The following is an 18,141-nucleotide window of genomic DNA, read 5'->3' as shown; positions in this document are numbered from 1 at the left end:
TCTTTCCATGGTCCCTGATCACTGACCTTTCAGCAATAAGTGGTGCAGGACTGTGGGCAATACAGCAGAGGTGGCGACTGTGGGCCACAGCTCTGCAAAAGCCACAGACATTGACCAGAATTCAGGAGAATGCCTGGGCTCTAATACTGCCTATACCACTGGCCCTCTGCATGTTACATTAGTGGTGAGGCACTTTTAGATTCCCTGGCCTCAGTTTACCCAACTGTGACCAGGTAATAAGAATAACCCTGTCCCTTCTCACTTAGCTAAATGCCCTGCAATCAAGGCAGCAGATTTACAACACATAAACTTTTCCCCATTAGAGCTGAAATAGAAGCTTCAGCCACCACTGGCCCTAACCTGGTATCTTTCTTCAGGGGAGAAATTATCACTGCATTAAATTACAAACCAGAAAGTCTCTTTCAGAGAGTTCACCAACTTAAGGAGCATCTGTAAAGTTGCTGCAGTTCACAGAGTGATACTGATGATAGAGTAGTGGGATTAGAACCAGGGTCTCCATGTGTGACAGTTCTAAAGCTGCACTACCATAATGTGGCATTCATTCAAATCCTAGTTTAAGATGTTAATGTATTATTGTAAAAGCTACTGAATAATAGGAAGATGAAAGAAATAAGATAGAGAGACCCCAAGAGAAGGGGAAAAAGCACAGGACAGAGACACAGTAGAGAAAGGACAGAAGGGAAAAAGAAGGAACAAATGAGATAGAAAAGAGAAACAGAGAGAATGAAGCGCATAAGAGGAGGAGAGGGAGGGGAAAGAAAGAAGATACCATAGGAAAAAGAGACAGAAAGAGAGATGATTTTTATTTTGTTTTGTACATTTTTGGGGTCTGGTGGGTTATTTTATGTTTTTAATATGTTTTTATTTATGATTTGATGTTTGTTTTATTTTCTACTCCACTCTGTACATCTTTTTGTTTATAAAAGCGGACATACTACTACTACTACTAACCATTTCTATAGCGCTACTAGACGTACGCAGCGCAGTACACATGAACATGAAGAGACAGTCCCTGCTCAAAAGAGCTTACAATTAATCAATGATGTCATTAAATTAAAACATGCAGTGCACCAGAGTTTAGATGCTTCTTTTCTGCTGTGTTGTAACTGTAAAATTTATCTGAACCCCTACCTCTCCCCATCCCCCCCCCCCATCCTGTTTTATCTGCTTAGAGTTCTTCTTTCACAGGGAGCTGACCTGCATTTTTAAAGGCAAAAGAAACAGGCTCAGTATTGAGAACGCTGCGTCGGTTCATTTCGAGGAAAACCACGGAGGACTGCTGGAGATTACAAGACCCCCAGACCTTATCAAGGACCCTCAGGAGCAGCAGTCTGGGAGCAGGAGGTCCAGATAGTGCCAGCGCAACTCACTGCTGGAGCAGAGATAAAGCACCCCTACCAGTCTGCTGGGAGACAGACACCTAACCGAGTCACACATGGCTCCTTTCATACAAACCTTTTCCAAAAGGCTTCATAGGTAAAGAACAGGGCATAATAATACATTAATTTGCATTACATTAAATAAGAATGTGGGTAGCAGTCTGTGCCACCATCAAAATATGGATCAAAGCAAATGCAGACAAATGAGAAGGGAGAATGGAAGGAGAAAAGATGCATTTTCTAATCAGAATGTGGAAACGGGGAGGGGGTCAGGCATGACATTCTTGAGGTTTTATGATTTTTTAGCAGAGGAGATGGCAGACCCCACATGCTTTAAGTGGCTTTACTGGAGGTTACATAGCGAGAGTGGCAAGATTTGAATAAGGATCTGGAGGTTTCACAGCTCTGGGCTCTCGGTCCTACACAGATGCCTTTACATAAGAAGCTATACTGTCTCAGAGAGCGGCCATTCCACTTTTTAGTGGCAATTCCAAAACTACTGCGTATCCCGCAGTACCGCCTTTCTTTGTTATCTGCGGTAAGCGTGCGCTAAATGCTTACTGCAGCTTAGGAAAATGACCCCTAAGTTTTTACGTGAGGCAATAGGGGGGTTAAGTGATTCCCCCAAGGTCACAAGGAAACACAGTAGAGTGAACCCTGGTTCTCCGTCTGTTGCACTAAGCATTAGGCTGCCCCTCCATGCCAGGTGACATTCCAGAAATGCTTTGACAAGACCAGGTTCAGGAAAGTCAGGGTTGGCCTTTGGGGAGTGATTAGAGAGAAGCTGAATGCCTCTTGCAACCTGGCATATTTTGCCAATGTGCCCCATTCCAGTAGGAATATTTTAGGCCAGCCAGTCTTGGATGTCTGACAACCCCACCCTGGGGCATTATGAGACCTGCAGCACTCCTTTCAAAATGGGTAGAATCAGGGATTATAAATACTGTATCACAGTGCTCTTGGGATAAGGCTGACAACGGAATCCAGATTATTAAAATGGATTTGGGGAAAATCCACTGCTTATATCTAGGATAAGCAGCATAAAATGTATTGTACTGTTTTGGGATCTTGCCAGGTACTTGTGACCTGGATTGGCCACTGATGGAAACAGGATGCTGAGCTTGATGGACCTTCGGTCTGTCCCAGTATGGCAACACTTATGTTCAAATTTGCAGGACAGGGTTGACCCAGTCCTGGATTTATCCCTGTTGCATGCTGGGTCTTGTAGTCTTGCTTTTCTTAGGGAATGCTATGGGGAAATCAGAACTGCAAGTCCCTGCATGCAACAGGGTAAACCCAACACTGCATCAACCCTGTCCTGTGAATCTGAATCCAGTTGGCAGCCTTACCTTGTCCTTGCAGAGCTGCCAAGTTCCCCATTCCAGGAGGGAGACTTTTTGTCCGATCCTGGTTTTAAACATATCCCAAAGCAGTGTAGGACTTGTAGTCCATGATTCTATCCATTTAAATCAGGGTTGCGAGTCCCATAATGAACCAGGATGAGGTTGGCAGAAATCCAGGACTGGCCAAAACGTCTACCTCCTGGAATGGGTAACTTGACAGCTCTGTCCTTGGGACATAAGTTGGAAGCTATGCTGGAGCCTCCTTGCAACTTTCATGCACATTGTTATCACAAGTGTCTCCTTCAGCCTCCCCTGCTCCTGAGAAACTCCCAGCCTGAGAGCTAGAAGCAACACTCCTGTCACCTTCACTTTCTTTCTCTAACTTTAAAACTAGGAAAATGAGGTCTAGATGTACTAGAGGTGTGAAAGACCAAGCCTCAGATGAGACACAACAGTGCTGTTCCACACTCTGGCAGTGCATGTGCATGTGATGTCAGGCATCCGGTAGAGCAGGCAGGCTCCTCCTAGCTCACACTCTTCCCGCGTGCCTGCTCCTCAATCAGATGCATGGTCAGCAGGAAGGTCAGCAGTAGGCCTGGCCACTCTGCCTGAACCACACCGCCCTCTCTGTGACACTCACTGCAAGGTGAGGAGAACTGAGAACTGGTACCACGTGGTCCTGGGATGCCAAGCAGAGCCCTCTTGTTTATTCACAGCCTGGCCACTGTGTTTTGAAAGAACATGACAGTCAGTAATACTTCTTCTTCTGCATCTTCTCCCTTTTTCGCTCCATCAGATTTCTATGATTTTACCTGTTATTCCTGGAATACACTTTCTGAATGAGTTCATCATGCTCCCTCTGATTAAAATCCAGTTTAAACTCTCATCTTCTTGAGGCTGCTTTTGAATCGTAATCCCCTTACTATAATAAATGCATTTCCTGTAGACTCCCATTTGACAGGTATAGTTGTCTCCATGGAGTAGGGACTTTTATGTCTCTGTACATTAGAAATACTTTACAAAGGTCGGAGGAGGAATCTCAATACCTGCCAGCGTGAGGTTTCAGAGTTATTGACAGAGAAATCTTCCCTGGGGGGACAAGAGAAGAGATGTCTTGTTCTTGATACAACTATCCAAGTAGACAATAATTTTTCCTGCACTTCTGCTCCTTGGGCTGGCAGCTGCTTGGCACTCTGTGGAGGCACAGTTTACAGTCTCGGAGGACAGAGACATTGCCATGGTACAGTTTTGGCTTCCAGAGGGAAGTCTCTTCAATGGTGGGGTTCCTTGCTGGGTAGTTGTGATTAAAACGTTTCTGATGCTCTAGTACCAGTAGAATCCAGTTCTGACTGAAACACAATAACATAGAAAATGACACAGATAAAGACAATATGACCTATCCATTCTGTCCATCACACCAACTACTAATCTCTACAATCCCTTCCTCTCCCTCAGAGATCCTGTGTACATAGAAAATGACACAAAGACCATACGATCTATCCAGTCTGTCCATCTACACCAACTATTAATCTCTAGAATCCCTTCCTCTCCCTCAGGGATCCTCTGTACATAGAAACAGAGAAAATGACACAAAGACCATACGACCTATCCAGTCTGTCCTTCCACACCAACTACTAATCTCTACAATCCCTTCATAGTAACATAGTAAATGACGGCAGATAAAGACCTGTACGGTCCATCCAATCTGCCCAACAAGATAAACTCATTTTACATGGTATGTGATACTTTATATGTATACCCGAGTTTGATTTGTCCTTGCCAGTCTCGGGGCACAGACCGTAGAAGTCTGCCCAGCACTGGTTTTGCTTCCCAATTATCTTCCTCTCCCTCGAAGATCCTCTGTACATAGAAACATAGAAAATGATACAAAGACCATAAGGCCTATTCCAGTCTGTCCATCCACAGCAACTACTGATATAAATAAAGAAAAAAATTATATTTAAATTACCTTCCCCCCACTTCTGGGGGGGAGGCTGTTGTCAGCATCAGGAGAGTGCCAGACGTCTCAGGGGGAAGAGGAGAGGGTGTAGAGCCCCATTATGCAGGCTGCTGGCTCTAGGAGGAGACAGCAGCGGTGAGGAGGGACTGGGAAAGCAGCTGCCCCCCCCCTCCCCCCCCCCCCCGCAAACCCAGAAGTGCTTCAGATTGCACTCCAGGCTATTGGGTGGGGGGGGGGGGGGAGAAAGAGCAGGAGACATGGTGAATCTTGACAGTTCTGGAAGTGTAATACACTACATCACTAGGGGGTTTACATTAATCTATTTTCCTCTCCTTCAGGCAGACCATGCTTAGAACAGCTGTTCTGAAAAAGGGATGATCCTGCTACGAAATGAAGCAAGGTCAGGTACCTGGATATTAGAATGTAATGATTAAACAGTAGCATAATAGTTAAAGCAGAAGCTACATATCAAGGGAACCAGGTTCAAATCTTACTGCAGCTCTTTGTAATATTGGGCAGGTCACTTATCAAGTAACCAATTACAAAATCATGAGCCCTACAGAGACAGAAAAATACCTTCCTGAATGTACACGGCTTTTACAAGTGGTCAGCTAAGAAATTAAACACACACGCTGAAGCTGATTTGATATTTATTAATAAAAGTAGAGGCAGTGCATACGGATCTCTCTCATGAATATCCAGTGAGGGTATCCTGAAAACCTGACTGGCTGGAGTACCTCCAAGGCCAGGTTTGGGAACCACTGGCCTAGAAGATGATGGCTAATGCAACTTTATGTCCATAATGGCCGCTGGGTTACTTTTGTAATCACCCTTGGAAGTGCAGGAATACCGGTTTTAAAATCATCCCCAAAGAGGGTAAGAAAAATGAGATCGCAATTTTAACATTTACTTCATTATGTTTGATAAAGAAGGGTAAAGTGAAAGAGACAGTCTGTTGGGAGGGTTAGGGACGAAGTTTACAGTCCTTTAAATAATCTCTCAGAGACTCCAAACTTTTTCATTGAAACAGTCTTGCTCGTAGTTGTTTGCACAATGGCTGTTTTTTTTGTTGTTGTATCTATCTATCTATCTATCTACCCTATATAATAATTCTCACCTCCAACGTTCTATCTTGCTGCCTGTGTCCGTGGCTTTCTTCCGAGTTGGGCTGCTAGGCTCCGTAGATCAGGCTGACATCACATGCAGCACTGACCAACCGCATGACAGCAGCACGAGGCCCCGCCCCTGCTGCCACACCCCTCATCCAAGGTTACCGCCACCGCGCTCACCCCTCCACCCCACCCCCCAAGGTTGCCACCGCTCCCCCCTCCACCCGCCACAAGGTCGCCACAGCTTCCCCCCTCCACCCCCCCAAGGTTGCCGCCCAGGCCTAGCCACTTTCCCTCCAGGCCCGCCCACCCAACACAGACCTGCCAAGTCTCCCGCGAAACATGCGGCGCCAGCTCCCATTTCCGGCCACTGCTGCTTCTCCTGTTCAGCAGCAGCGACTGCTACAAAAACAAAAACAGCTATTTAAAGCTCCAAAAATGTTTTTAAAAAGCAAGCGCGGCACCGCAGGCAGCCATCAGGCAATGGCTGTCGGCTCTGCAGCCGCTCCTCTCGCCTCTCACGTCACTGCCCCTGGAGCAGACCCCGGAGGAGCACAGCGACGTAAGAGGCGAGAGGAGCGGCTGCAGAGCCGACAGCCAATGCCTGATGGCTGCCTGCGCGCTTGCTTTTTAAAAACATTTTTGGAGCTTTAAATAGCTTTTTGTTTTTGAACCGGCCGCTGCTGCTCAACAGGAGAAGCAGTGGCCGGAAATGGGAGCTGGCACTGCGTGTTTCATGGGAGACTTGGCAGGTCTGTGTTGGGTGGGCGGGCCTGGATGGAAAGAAGGGGATAGAGAGAGAGACACAAGATGGAAGAATCAGGAGAGGGGGTAGACGGCTGGAAGGATGGGGAGAGAAAGAGGGAAAACAGATGGAAGGATGGGGAGAGAAAGGGGGAGATAGATGGAAGGGTGCAGAAAGAAAGAGGGGAGACACTGGGAGGGGGTCCTGAGACCAGAGGGGGGGGGGGGGGGGAGGGGGTCCTGAGACCAGAGGGGAGGGGGTCCAGAGACCTGAGGGGGGGGAGAGGGAAGGTATCTCTGTCACACACACACACGCTCTCTCTCTCACAGTCAGTGTCTTTCTCTCACTCTCACACACTCTATGTTCCACACTGTATCACATTCACTATGTGTCACAGTCACTCTCAAACACTCTCTCGATCTTATACACTCTCTTGGTCTCACAGAGAGTCTGTGTATCATACACATACTGTCACACTCTGTCTCACACACACTCTCTCCCATAGACACACTGGCACCCACACTCACTCTCTTTCACACACACACTCACACACTCTCTCTCACAGTCAGTCTCACACACACACTCTCTCTCTCAAACATACACACTCTGAAGAAACCTTGCTAGCGCCTAACCTTGCTTTTGGCGCCTAACCATCTTCCCCATTCCTGATACCTACACTAACTACATAGCTTATTACCTTTAGATTGCAAGCTCTCTTGAGCAGGGACTGTCCTTCCCCTTGTCTAAACTTGTACAGCGCTGCGTAACCCTGGCAGCGCTATAGAAATGCTAAGTAGTAGTAGTAGCGCCCGTTTCATTTGTGTCAGAAACGGGCCTTTTTTTTAACTAGTGTATATATAAAATAGTGTTTAACTTTGATATATGCTCTACGATTCTGTAAACTTTGTCTCTGATTGTTATGCTCACATTTAAAAGAGTTGCCAAAAGTGAGCTCGCAGACCCATGTGCTTTCCTCCTAATTCTGCGACCCCGTCGGCGTCAGAGGAAAACGCCTCCTCTACGCAGCTAATGTTGGGTGGAACTGGCGGTGGGGGGGAGGACAGGCAGGTTACCTCCTTTGTGGTGGAGGAGGAAGACCGGCCCGGCACACGCCTCCTGCAGGCAACCAATCAGAGCGCAAGATACTAGGCGGGGCGGAGCCGAGGGGAAGATAGCCTGAGTGTGGCGGAAGTATAGTAGTGCCTGATTTTTTTTCTTTCTTTCAGGGAGGAGATCGTGAGGTGTAACACAGGTAACAGTGTTCAAGCCCTTCCAACTCATTTTTATTTGGTTCAGGTCTCTGCAGCCCTCCAGAGCTCCCAGGAGTTCCTTTGCCACACTCAAGATGGAGTCAGCAGCCGGGCCACTTGGGGAAAGCAGGGTGAGGGGTCACGCGGGGCACAGTTCAGCTGCTGTTGCACGGTGTTGAGCACAGTCGTAGCCCTGCACGATTCTCGAGGTAATTCTTCGGTGGGGAGGGAGATTTCTCCTTACATTACAGTCCCGGGGATCGCTAGAATCGCCTGGAGTTACACACACGTCTCCTTTTCTAACTCCAGCCCTCGACCCCTGCAGGATCTAGTCTTTAAACAGAGGGCAAGGGACTGATAGTTCTAAGGTGTCATTTTTCCTTCCAGCTCTGATTTACAGATCAATATGTGTAACAGGACTGGTATCGGCTTTATGACCTGAAGTTATTTGGCAGCCTTTCTCCTTCTAGGGGGAGGGAGGTCTTATCTGCGCTCTCTGAAACCCTGTGCTTAGCAGGGTTTTCTGGCCCAGTTGCTGCTATCCCTTGCCTTTCTGCTTGGGCATTAAAGCTGCCTTCTTTGATTGCTTCCACAGTAGGAAATAAACCATGATGTCCTTAAGCCATGCAACTCTGAAGTTTCTAAGTCGTGCCAGCAATAGTGTGGCAGTGAGTGCCATCAGGACCCAGGGCACAGCCACCTTGCAGAAAGGTCAGTGATGGGCACTATGGCAAGAGAAAACTTCTCTGAATTCAACTTCTTAAATCATTTTATTAAGATTGGCAAACCAGGGATCATGGGCTACCTTCTATCAGTACAGGAATGGGACTGCACAGAACGCCCAAAGACAGGCAGGCAGCCAAATGGGGACCCCGTTACCTCTGAATTTAAAGGGCATGTACCTTTCCAATAGCTAGGAGCCAACTTTTCCAAACGATCGGGGGGGTGCTAAAAGCAGAACAATCTCCCCCTCTCTGGACACAGCGAAGGAGCTTGCTCAGTATTAGGGAATTGGTTCCTGTGTAGTCTCTGGAATTCAAGCCTCCATTCTCCTAATCCATCATGTGATCTGGGACAGGATGGGCCAAGATAAATCAGTCCTGTCATTCATGTTCTAACTGCAAGTATTTTGCAGTTAGAACATGAAGTCAGTTTGCTGCATTTCTAAAGGGGACACCAGGATTGGAGAATTCCTACTGTACTCCTTCTTGGCAGACTGGCAAATTGGGGGGGGGGATAGATGTGTACATTGTTGTTAAGGCCCTGATACCTAGAAGAAAGCTATTCTGAGGGCTTCCTGTAGACTTGTTTTCCACTGGGTTGCAGGATTAAGAACCGTATGATGATCAAACGTGTGCCAAAAATGTAAGAATCAAATAGCATCATGCATTAAAAAGGAAGGAGACTTAGGAATAAGACCATCAGAGTTCTGACAGTATTTATTTTTCTCTCCCAGCCCCCCGCATACAGTTTGACTGGCGGGATCCTTTGGCACTGGACAGTCAGCTGACTGAGGAGGAACTCCTGGTCCGGGACACGTTCCGTGCATATTGTCAGGAGAAACTGATGCCACGAATTCTCATGGCAAATCGCAATGAAGGTGTGTTGCTACCTCCACAGTGGCAACATGTGTTTCAGGCCAGGCAGGCTTCCCCTTCAGGGGTATGCTTTAGTTACAGGACGTAAGCAGGAGTTAGCCTCAAGTTCACATCAGTATTATTATATCTCCAGCTATTGCACAGCAGGCTTCCACGTCTCTGATGACTGAATGGATTGTAATAATAATATTTCTCATGTTTATAGCACTGCTAGATGTAAACAATGCTGTACAGTGGTGATGAGCATTGATTAGCACGTGTTCTGTTCCTCAGTGCACTTTAAAAAATAGTGCCTGCTAAATCAATTTAACCTATGAATTGACATTTTATATATCATCTTGTTGTGTGCATTAAAGAGTTTGAATATATGTCAAAACAATTTTATTAAACAATATGTGATGTGAACTGAAAAAATATGAGAAAATTTATGAACATTCCAAAACTGAAAGTCTGTTCGTGCATCTTGAGTGATAAGTACTCAGTACATCTAAACTCCTGTCCCCAAACACCTACAATATAAGTGGCAGCAGACAATACTTTGATTTGGCCAAGGTTGCAAGGAGAGTCTATGGCAGAAGCCAGATTTGAGCTCTGGCTTGGCTTGGCTGATTTTCAGCCCATTGCTCCAACCAGCAGACCACCTTGTTTTCCTCGCACTCTAACCCTCTTGCTGTGAGAGCCAGAGATGAACTGGGGGGGGGGGGGGTCATCTTGTAAATTGGAGTGGAGGAGTGGCCTAGTGGTTAGAGCCCTGGTCTTGCAATCCAGAGATGGCCAGTTCAAATCCCACTGCTGCTCCTTGTGGTCTTGGGCAACAAGTCACTTAACCCTCCATTGCCTCAGGTACAAACTTAGATTCCAGGAACAGGAAAATACCCAGTGTACCTGAATGTAACTCACCTTGAGCTACTACTGAAAAAGGTGTGACCAAAATCTAAATAAATAAAATTGGATAGACAGTCTTTCTCTGTTATCAAATTCCTGTATTTAGAAAACATTAGAATCAGATGTGTGCTGTAATTGCTGACTTTTTTGCTTACAGTATTCGACAGAAGTATTTTATTGGAGTTGGGTAAGCTGGGAGTGCTTGGATCCACTATCAAAGGTAATTTTAGAGAAGAGAATCAGGATGATAATGCAGTGAGCTAATTTATTATTGAGCAGGAAGGGGAAGTGGGTTAGTAGAAGCATGTTTGATGCTCTACACTGACATATCATTGTGTGACAATGATCCTTACAGTCTGTCCCTGTGAGTTTGAGGTGTGACTTCTGGCCCATTTGAACTGTAGTTGGTTGGGGAGGGTTTTGAAATGCTGATTATGGTGCATCCCTAGAGCCTGCGTTTTGGGATTATTATTGACGCCCCCTCTCCATTATCTTGCAAGAGAGATGCTGTAAAGGCATTGTGATAAGCTAGAAATATATAGGGGGTAATTGTATAACAGAGTTTGTATATATAGACAGATGATAAGAGCATATTTTGTAAAGAACTTTCTTTTGCAAATGGATGAATACAGGCATAAAGGGTTAGGCATGAGCCATAGAGATAAATCTGTCACTTCCAGTGTCTATAAGTGCCATTTGTGTGAGCCCATCCATGCGTAGGTTTGCATTGGTTTGTGGTGTTGGAACAGAATTAACTTGAGTATATTCGGGCAATTTGGGGTAGAAATGTCAACAATAAATAAATACATTACTTTGTAACCTCTAAGATCACGTTATGATGGTGAATGCATTTGGTTTTTGCTTTTTCAGAAGGCTGTTTTTTGTAGCATGTCGACCCTCCTGCATCTTCCCCCCTCCCCCCATTTTGCACCGTAAGTCTTGTATAACCCTCTCTTCTACTGTCTGCAAGGTTATGGCTGTGCAGGAACATCTTATGTTGCATACGGACTGCTAGCCCGGGAGATTGAGAGAGTAGACAGCAGCTATCGGTCCGTGCTGAGTGTCCAGTCCTCCTTGGTCATGCATCCCATTAACGCCTATGGAACGGAGGAGCAGAAACAGAAATATCTCCCAAAACTGGGTGAGTGTGTTCAGTGGCGATTGGAAATGGAGGGCATGATCAGAGCCAGGCTGTGATAGTATGCTTGGAAAGGTACCCTGTGTAATTTCAGATGTGGCATGTACTATTCCGTGGGGATGTTGGTTTCTTTTTTAATTTCATTCACCACTTAATACAACAATTGAAACAGCCATCAACAATTAAAAAATAACAACTGCCTTGCAAATAAAGAATCCAGCAAACAAATACCCCCCCTCCCCTTTTCCAATTGGCCTTTGGGGATAGGAGTCAGACTTGAAGCGTTCTTGGAGGTCTTGAGTTGTTTGTTCCTTTGGATATTGCCGGTTCACTGTGTCCCTGCTACCCTCTCCTTGCCCTATGCCTCTGCTTGTCGTTTCCTCTTTCTTGTCTAGAAATGGCGTTCCTTTGTGCATCTCTGATTTTTATTTATTGCAAAATGCCTCACTGTTCTAATAAACCATAACCACCATGGCTTCACGCCAAATGTGGAGATCTTTAAGCTTCAGTACTATTAAAACTAAAAATACCTTTCTTTCCAAACACCAGTCGCTAGCCGGGCTTCATCCATGAAGTCTCAGTAATTCAAGATCCAGCTTCTAGTGCAATGTGATATTGGGTGCCAGACAGGTTCACACATTTTCTGGTAATGTCTCCACCTGGCCAGGTGTTGTCTGCCAATTTGTAGCTTTTCCATAATTATAAGTTCATATAATAAATTCCGCCACTGAGTAAGATTTGGAGGATTCTGTTGTCTCTGGTTGAGGTAAAATAATCATGTAATAAAGTAAACCTCTCTCACTCTTACTCGTGGCTTGGGTTAGAGTCGCAAACTCAGCAAACAGAAGGGAATCAGTTTTAATACATGACCAGCCTTGCTACTGCTACACAGGAAATAAGATGGTTTGTCTAACTGGATTTGCAAAGCTAGCCCTTCCGTACAGTTGCATTACATTGTACATGGCATTGGTGGGGGGAGGAAGAGCTGGGTTCCAATCCCTGCCCCTTGGGTTGCCTAAGTTTGAAAGTGCAAATAGGTGAGAAGGAGCAAAGAGGAAGACTATGATGGTGCAAGGCGAGAGGCAAATTATTTTTCTGATTTAAAAATCACATTAAAAACAGGCACACCTCAAAAAATATATATAGTTGACTTTCAGATGCCACCAGGGAAGTAGACCTTCAGGCACTGGCTAGCATCATGTATTAATTTCCTCATTTTATTTCTCATCAGCAAAGGGAGAATTGGTCGGCTGCTTTGGTCTGACAGAGCCAAACCATGGAAGTGACCCTGGGGGAATGGAAACAAAAGCCTGTTTCAACCCATCCAGCAAAACTTACATGCTCAATGGCTCTAAGACATGGTGAGAGCAGAGGCAGGGCTATAAATATTTTCAGAGTACAATGGTCTGCGTAACTGCAATGCTCCTGGTTCGACAGCAGAAGCAAATCCTCACTGCTGCCTTCTGCTTCTTCTTCCTAAATCCCAGGATCACCAACTCTCCCGTAGCAGACATCTGTATTGTGTGGGCTATGTGTGAAGATGGGAAGGTGAGAGGGTTTATCCTGGAAAGGGGAATGAAGGGACTCTCTACCCCGAAAATCGAAGGGAAGTTCTCGCTACGGGCCTCTCCCACCGGCATGATCCTGTTGGAGGATGTGGAAGTGCCAGAGAAGAACCTGCTGCCAAACGTCTCGGGACTTGCTGTAAGCTTCCCCACATCTTTTAAAAAAAGCAAATGCTGGCTGGCTTCTCCAAGAGAATTCAGAATGTGATGTCCCAGCATCAGTGTGTTTGTAGGCTGAATGCTGGTGTGAAAATCAGTATTCTTGTCAGCTGTTATTGTCAGGGCAGGATCAAGGCATAGACAAACTAGGCAGTTGCCTGGGACCCATTCAGCTGTGTAATTCACTGGCTCCCAAGGCAGATTTTTGCCATCATTCCCCACAGAAGTCTTGTCTATTCTTTCCCACCCCCTGGGCATTGGCCATTTCCTCCTTTCCCAATTTTTCTCTGCAGTCAGAATCAGGCAGGGCCCCATTTACAGAAGCTTTAAAATGTACTCATGTGCATTTTGCTTAATTAAATGTTGAGGGTTTCTTGATCTGTCTTGCAGGGTCCGTTTGGCTGTCTGAATAATGCGCGCTATGGTATTACCTGGGGAGCATTAGGCGCTGCTGAGTTCTGTTTGCAGACAGCCAGGCAGTACACCTTGGACAGGTGAGGTATTCAACCTGATATTTCTGAAGCTTGACAGCTCATGCACTTTGTAAATCTCTTTTCTCATTAAAAAAAATGAATAAAAGTTTGGTACATAAAGGGGTTGTAAGGCAGGGGAGCCTCTTGCCTGTTTAAATCACCTGTACCTTCCCATCTGCTGGCTTAACCGACCCTGCACGTCTGGTTAGTGCTGGGGTCTGTGGGCAGAGCTGGAGGAGTGGCCTAGTGGTTAGGGTGGTGGACTTTGGTCCTGGGGAACTGAGGACCCTGAGTTCGATTCCCAGCACGGGCAGCTCCTTGTGACTCTGGGCAAGTCACTTAACTCTCCATTGCCTGCCGCATTGAGCCTGCCATGAGTGGGAAAGCGCGGAGTACAAATGTAACAAAAATAATAAATAAATAAATAAATAAATTTAACTGGTGAGTGGCAATATTCAGTCCACCGACCAGCTAAGTAAGCGGATAAAGTTAGGACAGTAAAAAAAAGCTGCCAACCTAACTCCGCACTGTCTGGTATGCGGTTCACTTCCAGCTGGCCACTGTAACTGGATATTCAGTGCCAAAATCTCCGGGCTCAGTTCAGCCCACAGCTGTCAAGAACTTAAAAACCACTGACTGCTGGTAGCTGATATTACCCCCAAAATCTTTACCCACTGGATCCTGCCACATCTGAAATTCAGCAGCTGCTTGTGGTTATTGTAACCTTTGAATGGTCTTTGGGACTTTTATTTACCCACCCAAGGAAACTGTCAAAGACCTTATGTGCAGTAAACTTTCATTTAGCTGCTGTGATATCTTTTGATGGTGTTTTTATCTGTGTATTGCTGCCACATTGAACCTTTACTGGCCTCCGCACCCAAATTGTAAGTGAGAGCTTGTAACAAGTCTTTCATAAACAGTTAGCATAACATGACCTGGCAAGTAATGACTTCCACCAAAACTTGATACTTTATTTTTTTACATATATTGTTACGATTCCTGACTCTCTTTCCCTTTAGAATTCAGTTTGGTGTCCCTCTGGCCAAAAATCAGCTGATCCAGAAGAAGCTGGCAGACATGCTAACAGAGATCACCCTGGGATTACAAGCTTGCTTGCGATTAGGTCGCCTGAAGGATGAAGACAAGTATGTGCTGTATTTTTATATAGTTTAGAGAAAAGAGAATGAAGATGATGGTAAATTGCATCGTGAGGCACCCTGCAGTGATGAAAATGAGCAGGAAGGATGGGTGGGTTAGTAGAAGCATGCGCAGATGGTTTCCTTCAAGTTTCTAGGTATTCCTACCATCGACATATTGTGTAAAAATGACCCTTATAGCTTTTGTCTGCGTGTTTGAGGTGCAACTCCCATCCGCAGTTCTCTCTCATTTTTACTGGCCCATGTGCATGGTGTAGCCGATGTTCACGATAAAGAAAGCCAGCAAAACTTGTGTGTGCACAGTTGCTAGGCATGTGCATTCCCCTTCTGACCCGTGTGCACGTGCCCACGCTTACAGCTTAGAGGGAACACGGCCCCCAACCCACAGCTGCTCACTTCACCAAGTATGGCTATGAAACTGGAGAAAAGCTTACGATAACGTTCTTCTCAACTACTGCTGGGATTTCATGAGAGTCAAAATCCTTAAAATTAAGTGAAAAATATTAGGCGGCATTTCAGTCATGGGGATAGAAGCTGTACTTTCAGTGAATTGTGTGCATGGTATATGAGTAATGCTTTCCCCTTGAGTGGCATTAAAATATTGAGAAGCATCTTGGATTTGGGAAGGGACGGAGGAAGACTCTCTTGCGGTTTATTGGTGTACTTGCCATACGTTATTGAAAGGATAATGGTTTGTGTTCTTTTTGCATCTTTAAAATAACAGAAAAAAAATATTCACGAGCAGTTATCCAGCCCGTACTACCTCTGAAGGCATAACTACTTTTTAACAATCTGAAGCACTTAACTTGGGCCCTTAGCTAACCAGATATTTATTTTAAAATGAGGTTTGGGGACGGGGCAGAAGTGGCATTGAAAGTTATCCATTCAGCAGCCAAATTTAGCTTTTGAACAGTTAATTTACGTGTTTTCAGTACAAATACACAAACAGCAGGTATAGCTTTTATAAATAAGTTAAATTTCCATTTAAAGTTATACACAGACTTTCAGTGGAGCCACTTGTAGGGATAGCACAGTTAGAAATCCATATAACTATAAACAGTTATATCTATTTAAAATGATACATTCGGCCTGCTGCTGAATATTTATCTCATTGTTTCTGTGAAATCTGAAGGCTTGGTATTTAGTCCTGCAAGTCTGTGTAACTTTCAGTAAGCCATTGAACCTGTTGTGCACCAAAGAAGCTCTTCTGGAAAGGAACCTTTTGTAAGCAGTTGCTTTTTATTTCCCAATAGCCTGCTGTGAATAAGAAATCTTTTTCTCTGTAATATTGGTGTACCCTCCTCCCCCCCCCCCCCCCCCCCCCCCCCCCAGGGCCACACCTGAGATGATCTCCATGCTGAAGCGAAACTCCTGTGGGAAAGCACTGGAAATAGCCCGCCAGGCACGGGATATGCTAGGTGGCAACGGGATATCCGATGAGTATCATGTCATCAGGCATGTCATGAACTTGGAAGCCGTGAATACCTACGAAGGTAATATTACAAGGTTTGCTGTGGATATTGAACTGCAAAGAGTAAGCACAAAGAACTAAAAGAACAAGAACCTATAAAAAAAAAAAAAGTATTTAAAATCAATATTTAAAATAGCAGCACCTAAAAAGTAAAAGGCACACGTATTAGCTATAGTTAATCAAACAGCCACTTTCTTATTGATGCCCTTTTATGCTTAAGGTCATTAAAAAAAAATCTACAATTCGTAAAGGTATCACCTGCTTTCAGGAGAGCATATACCCACACGTCTGGAGAGATACTGAGGAAGGCATGGTTTCCTTTAATAGCAAGAGGATGGAAAGCAAATATTGTACACCTTGGCTGAGAATAGCAATGAAATAAGTTTTTTGTGTATTTCAAAGGTAGCAGGAGATGAGGGGAGGGGAGGGGAGGGGAGGGAAGGACCGACCTTTATCTGCTGTCAGCTTTGAAAGTGGCTGGAATCCTGGTAACCAGCTGATAAGCTGCCCTTGGTTTCAGTTTCTCTTATAAGAAAAGTCAAAAGCTAGATGAAATTCAAAAATGTTTGATAGAATATAACATTTCCATTATTTCTTAGTGTTCCCGTAAAGATTTGATTTTTAGTACCTTGAGCATGTAAGCACATTTTTGGACTAGCTAGAGCTATTAAAGTACCTGTGGACTCTGCCCCATTTCCTGTAATTAGCTTTATTTCATGCCATACGATGCTGACATTAGTCTTGGCAGCCACTGCTATGAAGTACAGAATATAAATAGTAGCAAGTTTTGAAGGCTGGCCAGAGGTGAACTGTAAAAACTTAAAAGGACTAATCTTTTCTTTTTTTTTTTTTTTCTTTATTCTATTCTGCTCTTCTTAGGCACACATGACATTCATGCCTTGATACTTGGGAGAGCTGTCACAGGACTTCAGGCGTTCACCACAGGGAGCTAAAAATTGTATTCATGAGAGGAACAAGCTTATTGTACAGCACCTTTTCAAGAGACTGAAAACCCTTTATTTGGAAATCCAAATCCAGGAGCTGCTGCTATTTAAAACAAGACGATGGGATCCAGTGTACAGATGCCAGAAAATTTCTACAAAACAGCGTGCAGGGTGAACAGTGGCTTTGAAGATTCGTAGGATCCTATTTATCAAGCTGCATCAGGTGTTGAACATGGAGCAACGCAGCAGGGAATTAAACGCCTATTGTGGAAATTAATATTGGAGGGGTGGCCTGGATAGAGAACTGTAACAACTTCCACCTTGATTGCTAGCTCAGGAGATCAACGCAGTGTATTGTTTAACTATATGTCCAGACTTGGAGCTGACTGCATTTGACATTTTTGGCTGGGCCATTAGGGGGTGGTAGTACTGCATTATCTGCATTTCCAAAGTGCTGGGAGTGCTGCCAACGGTTAACTTTGGCTGTTAAATGCGAAATCCATGATACGGTGCAGTGACACATGTTAGCTGCAAAATGTTAGCACAGCTTAATCAATATGCTCATTACTGGTGTACATAAAGAGGGTTATTTATCTCCTGAGTTCCTGGCTTCTGTTTACATATATTTGAAAAGATTGTGGAAAAAAAAAATTAAACTGACGAAGCAAAAAGCCTCCATTAAAATGGCCATTAGTTTTAATCATTATGAAAAATAGGAAAGATTGGAGCAGGATTTTAATAAGTGAACCAGTACGTTTGAATTAGACCCCGAGTAAGATCTTTTGCTGTGATAACTCTAAGCTTCATCTTGACTAAGCGTCACTTCTCCATCTCTTCCATTTCTGTGCCCAGGAACCCTGAATGTACTAATTGTGTAAATTACAGCTAAGCATTTCCCAACAAAAGAGAGAGCATGAATACACTCCCCCCCTCCCCCAACAACA

General features: G+C 44.8%; 1 protein-coding gene across 4 annotated transcripts; it reads left to right on the top strand.

Annotated features, from left to right (window-relative positions):
• The first annotated feature begins 7,737 nt into the window (after positions 1–7,737).
• Positions 7,738–17,798, top strand: GCDH (glutaryl-CoA dehydrogenase). 4 transcript variants are annotated; one of them, XM_030197000.1, is made up of 11 exons: positions 7,738–7,809; positions 8,403–8,518; positions 9,264–9,407; positions 10,448–10,510; positions 11,261–11,431; positions 12,660–12,789; positions 12,916–13,132; positions 13,543–13,646; positions 14,645–14,770; positions 16,115–16,275; positions 17,133–17,798. In XM_030197000.1, exons 2-11 carry the CDS (start codon positions 8,416–8,418, stop codon positions 17,204–17,206), a joined length of 1,293 nt encoding a protein of 430 aa, XP_030052860.1. In that variant the 5' UTR covers positions 7,738–7,809; positions 8,403–8,415; the 3' UTR covers positions 17,207–17,798. The 4 variants fall into 4 exon arrangements, with proteins under 4 accessions (XP_030052860.1, XP_030052862.1, XP_030052859.1 ...); XM_030197002.1 differs by having other exon boundaries at positions 7,791–7,809; positions 8,406–8,518; XM_030196999.1 differs by lacking the exon at positions 7,738–7,809 and adding an exon at positions 7,914–8,016.
• Positions 17,799–18,141: the final 343 nt, after the last annotated feature.

This window comes from Microcaecilia unicolor, chromosome 3 (assembly GCF_901765095.1).
Source record: "Microcaecilia unicolor chromosome 3, aMicUni1.1, whole genome shotgun sequence".
Classification (NCBI taxonomy): domain Eukaryota; kingdom Metazoa; phylum Chordata; class Amphibia; order Gymnophiona; family Siphonopidae; genus Microcaecilia; species Microcaecilia unicolor.
Note: the sequence above shows the minus strand (reverse complement) of the source record. Positions and strands in the feature narration are given on the sequence as shown.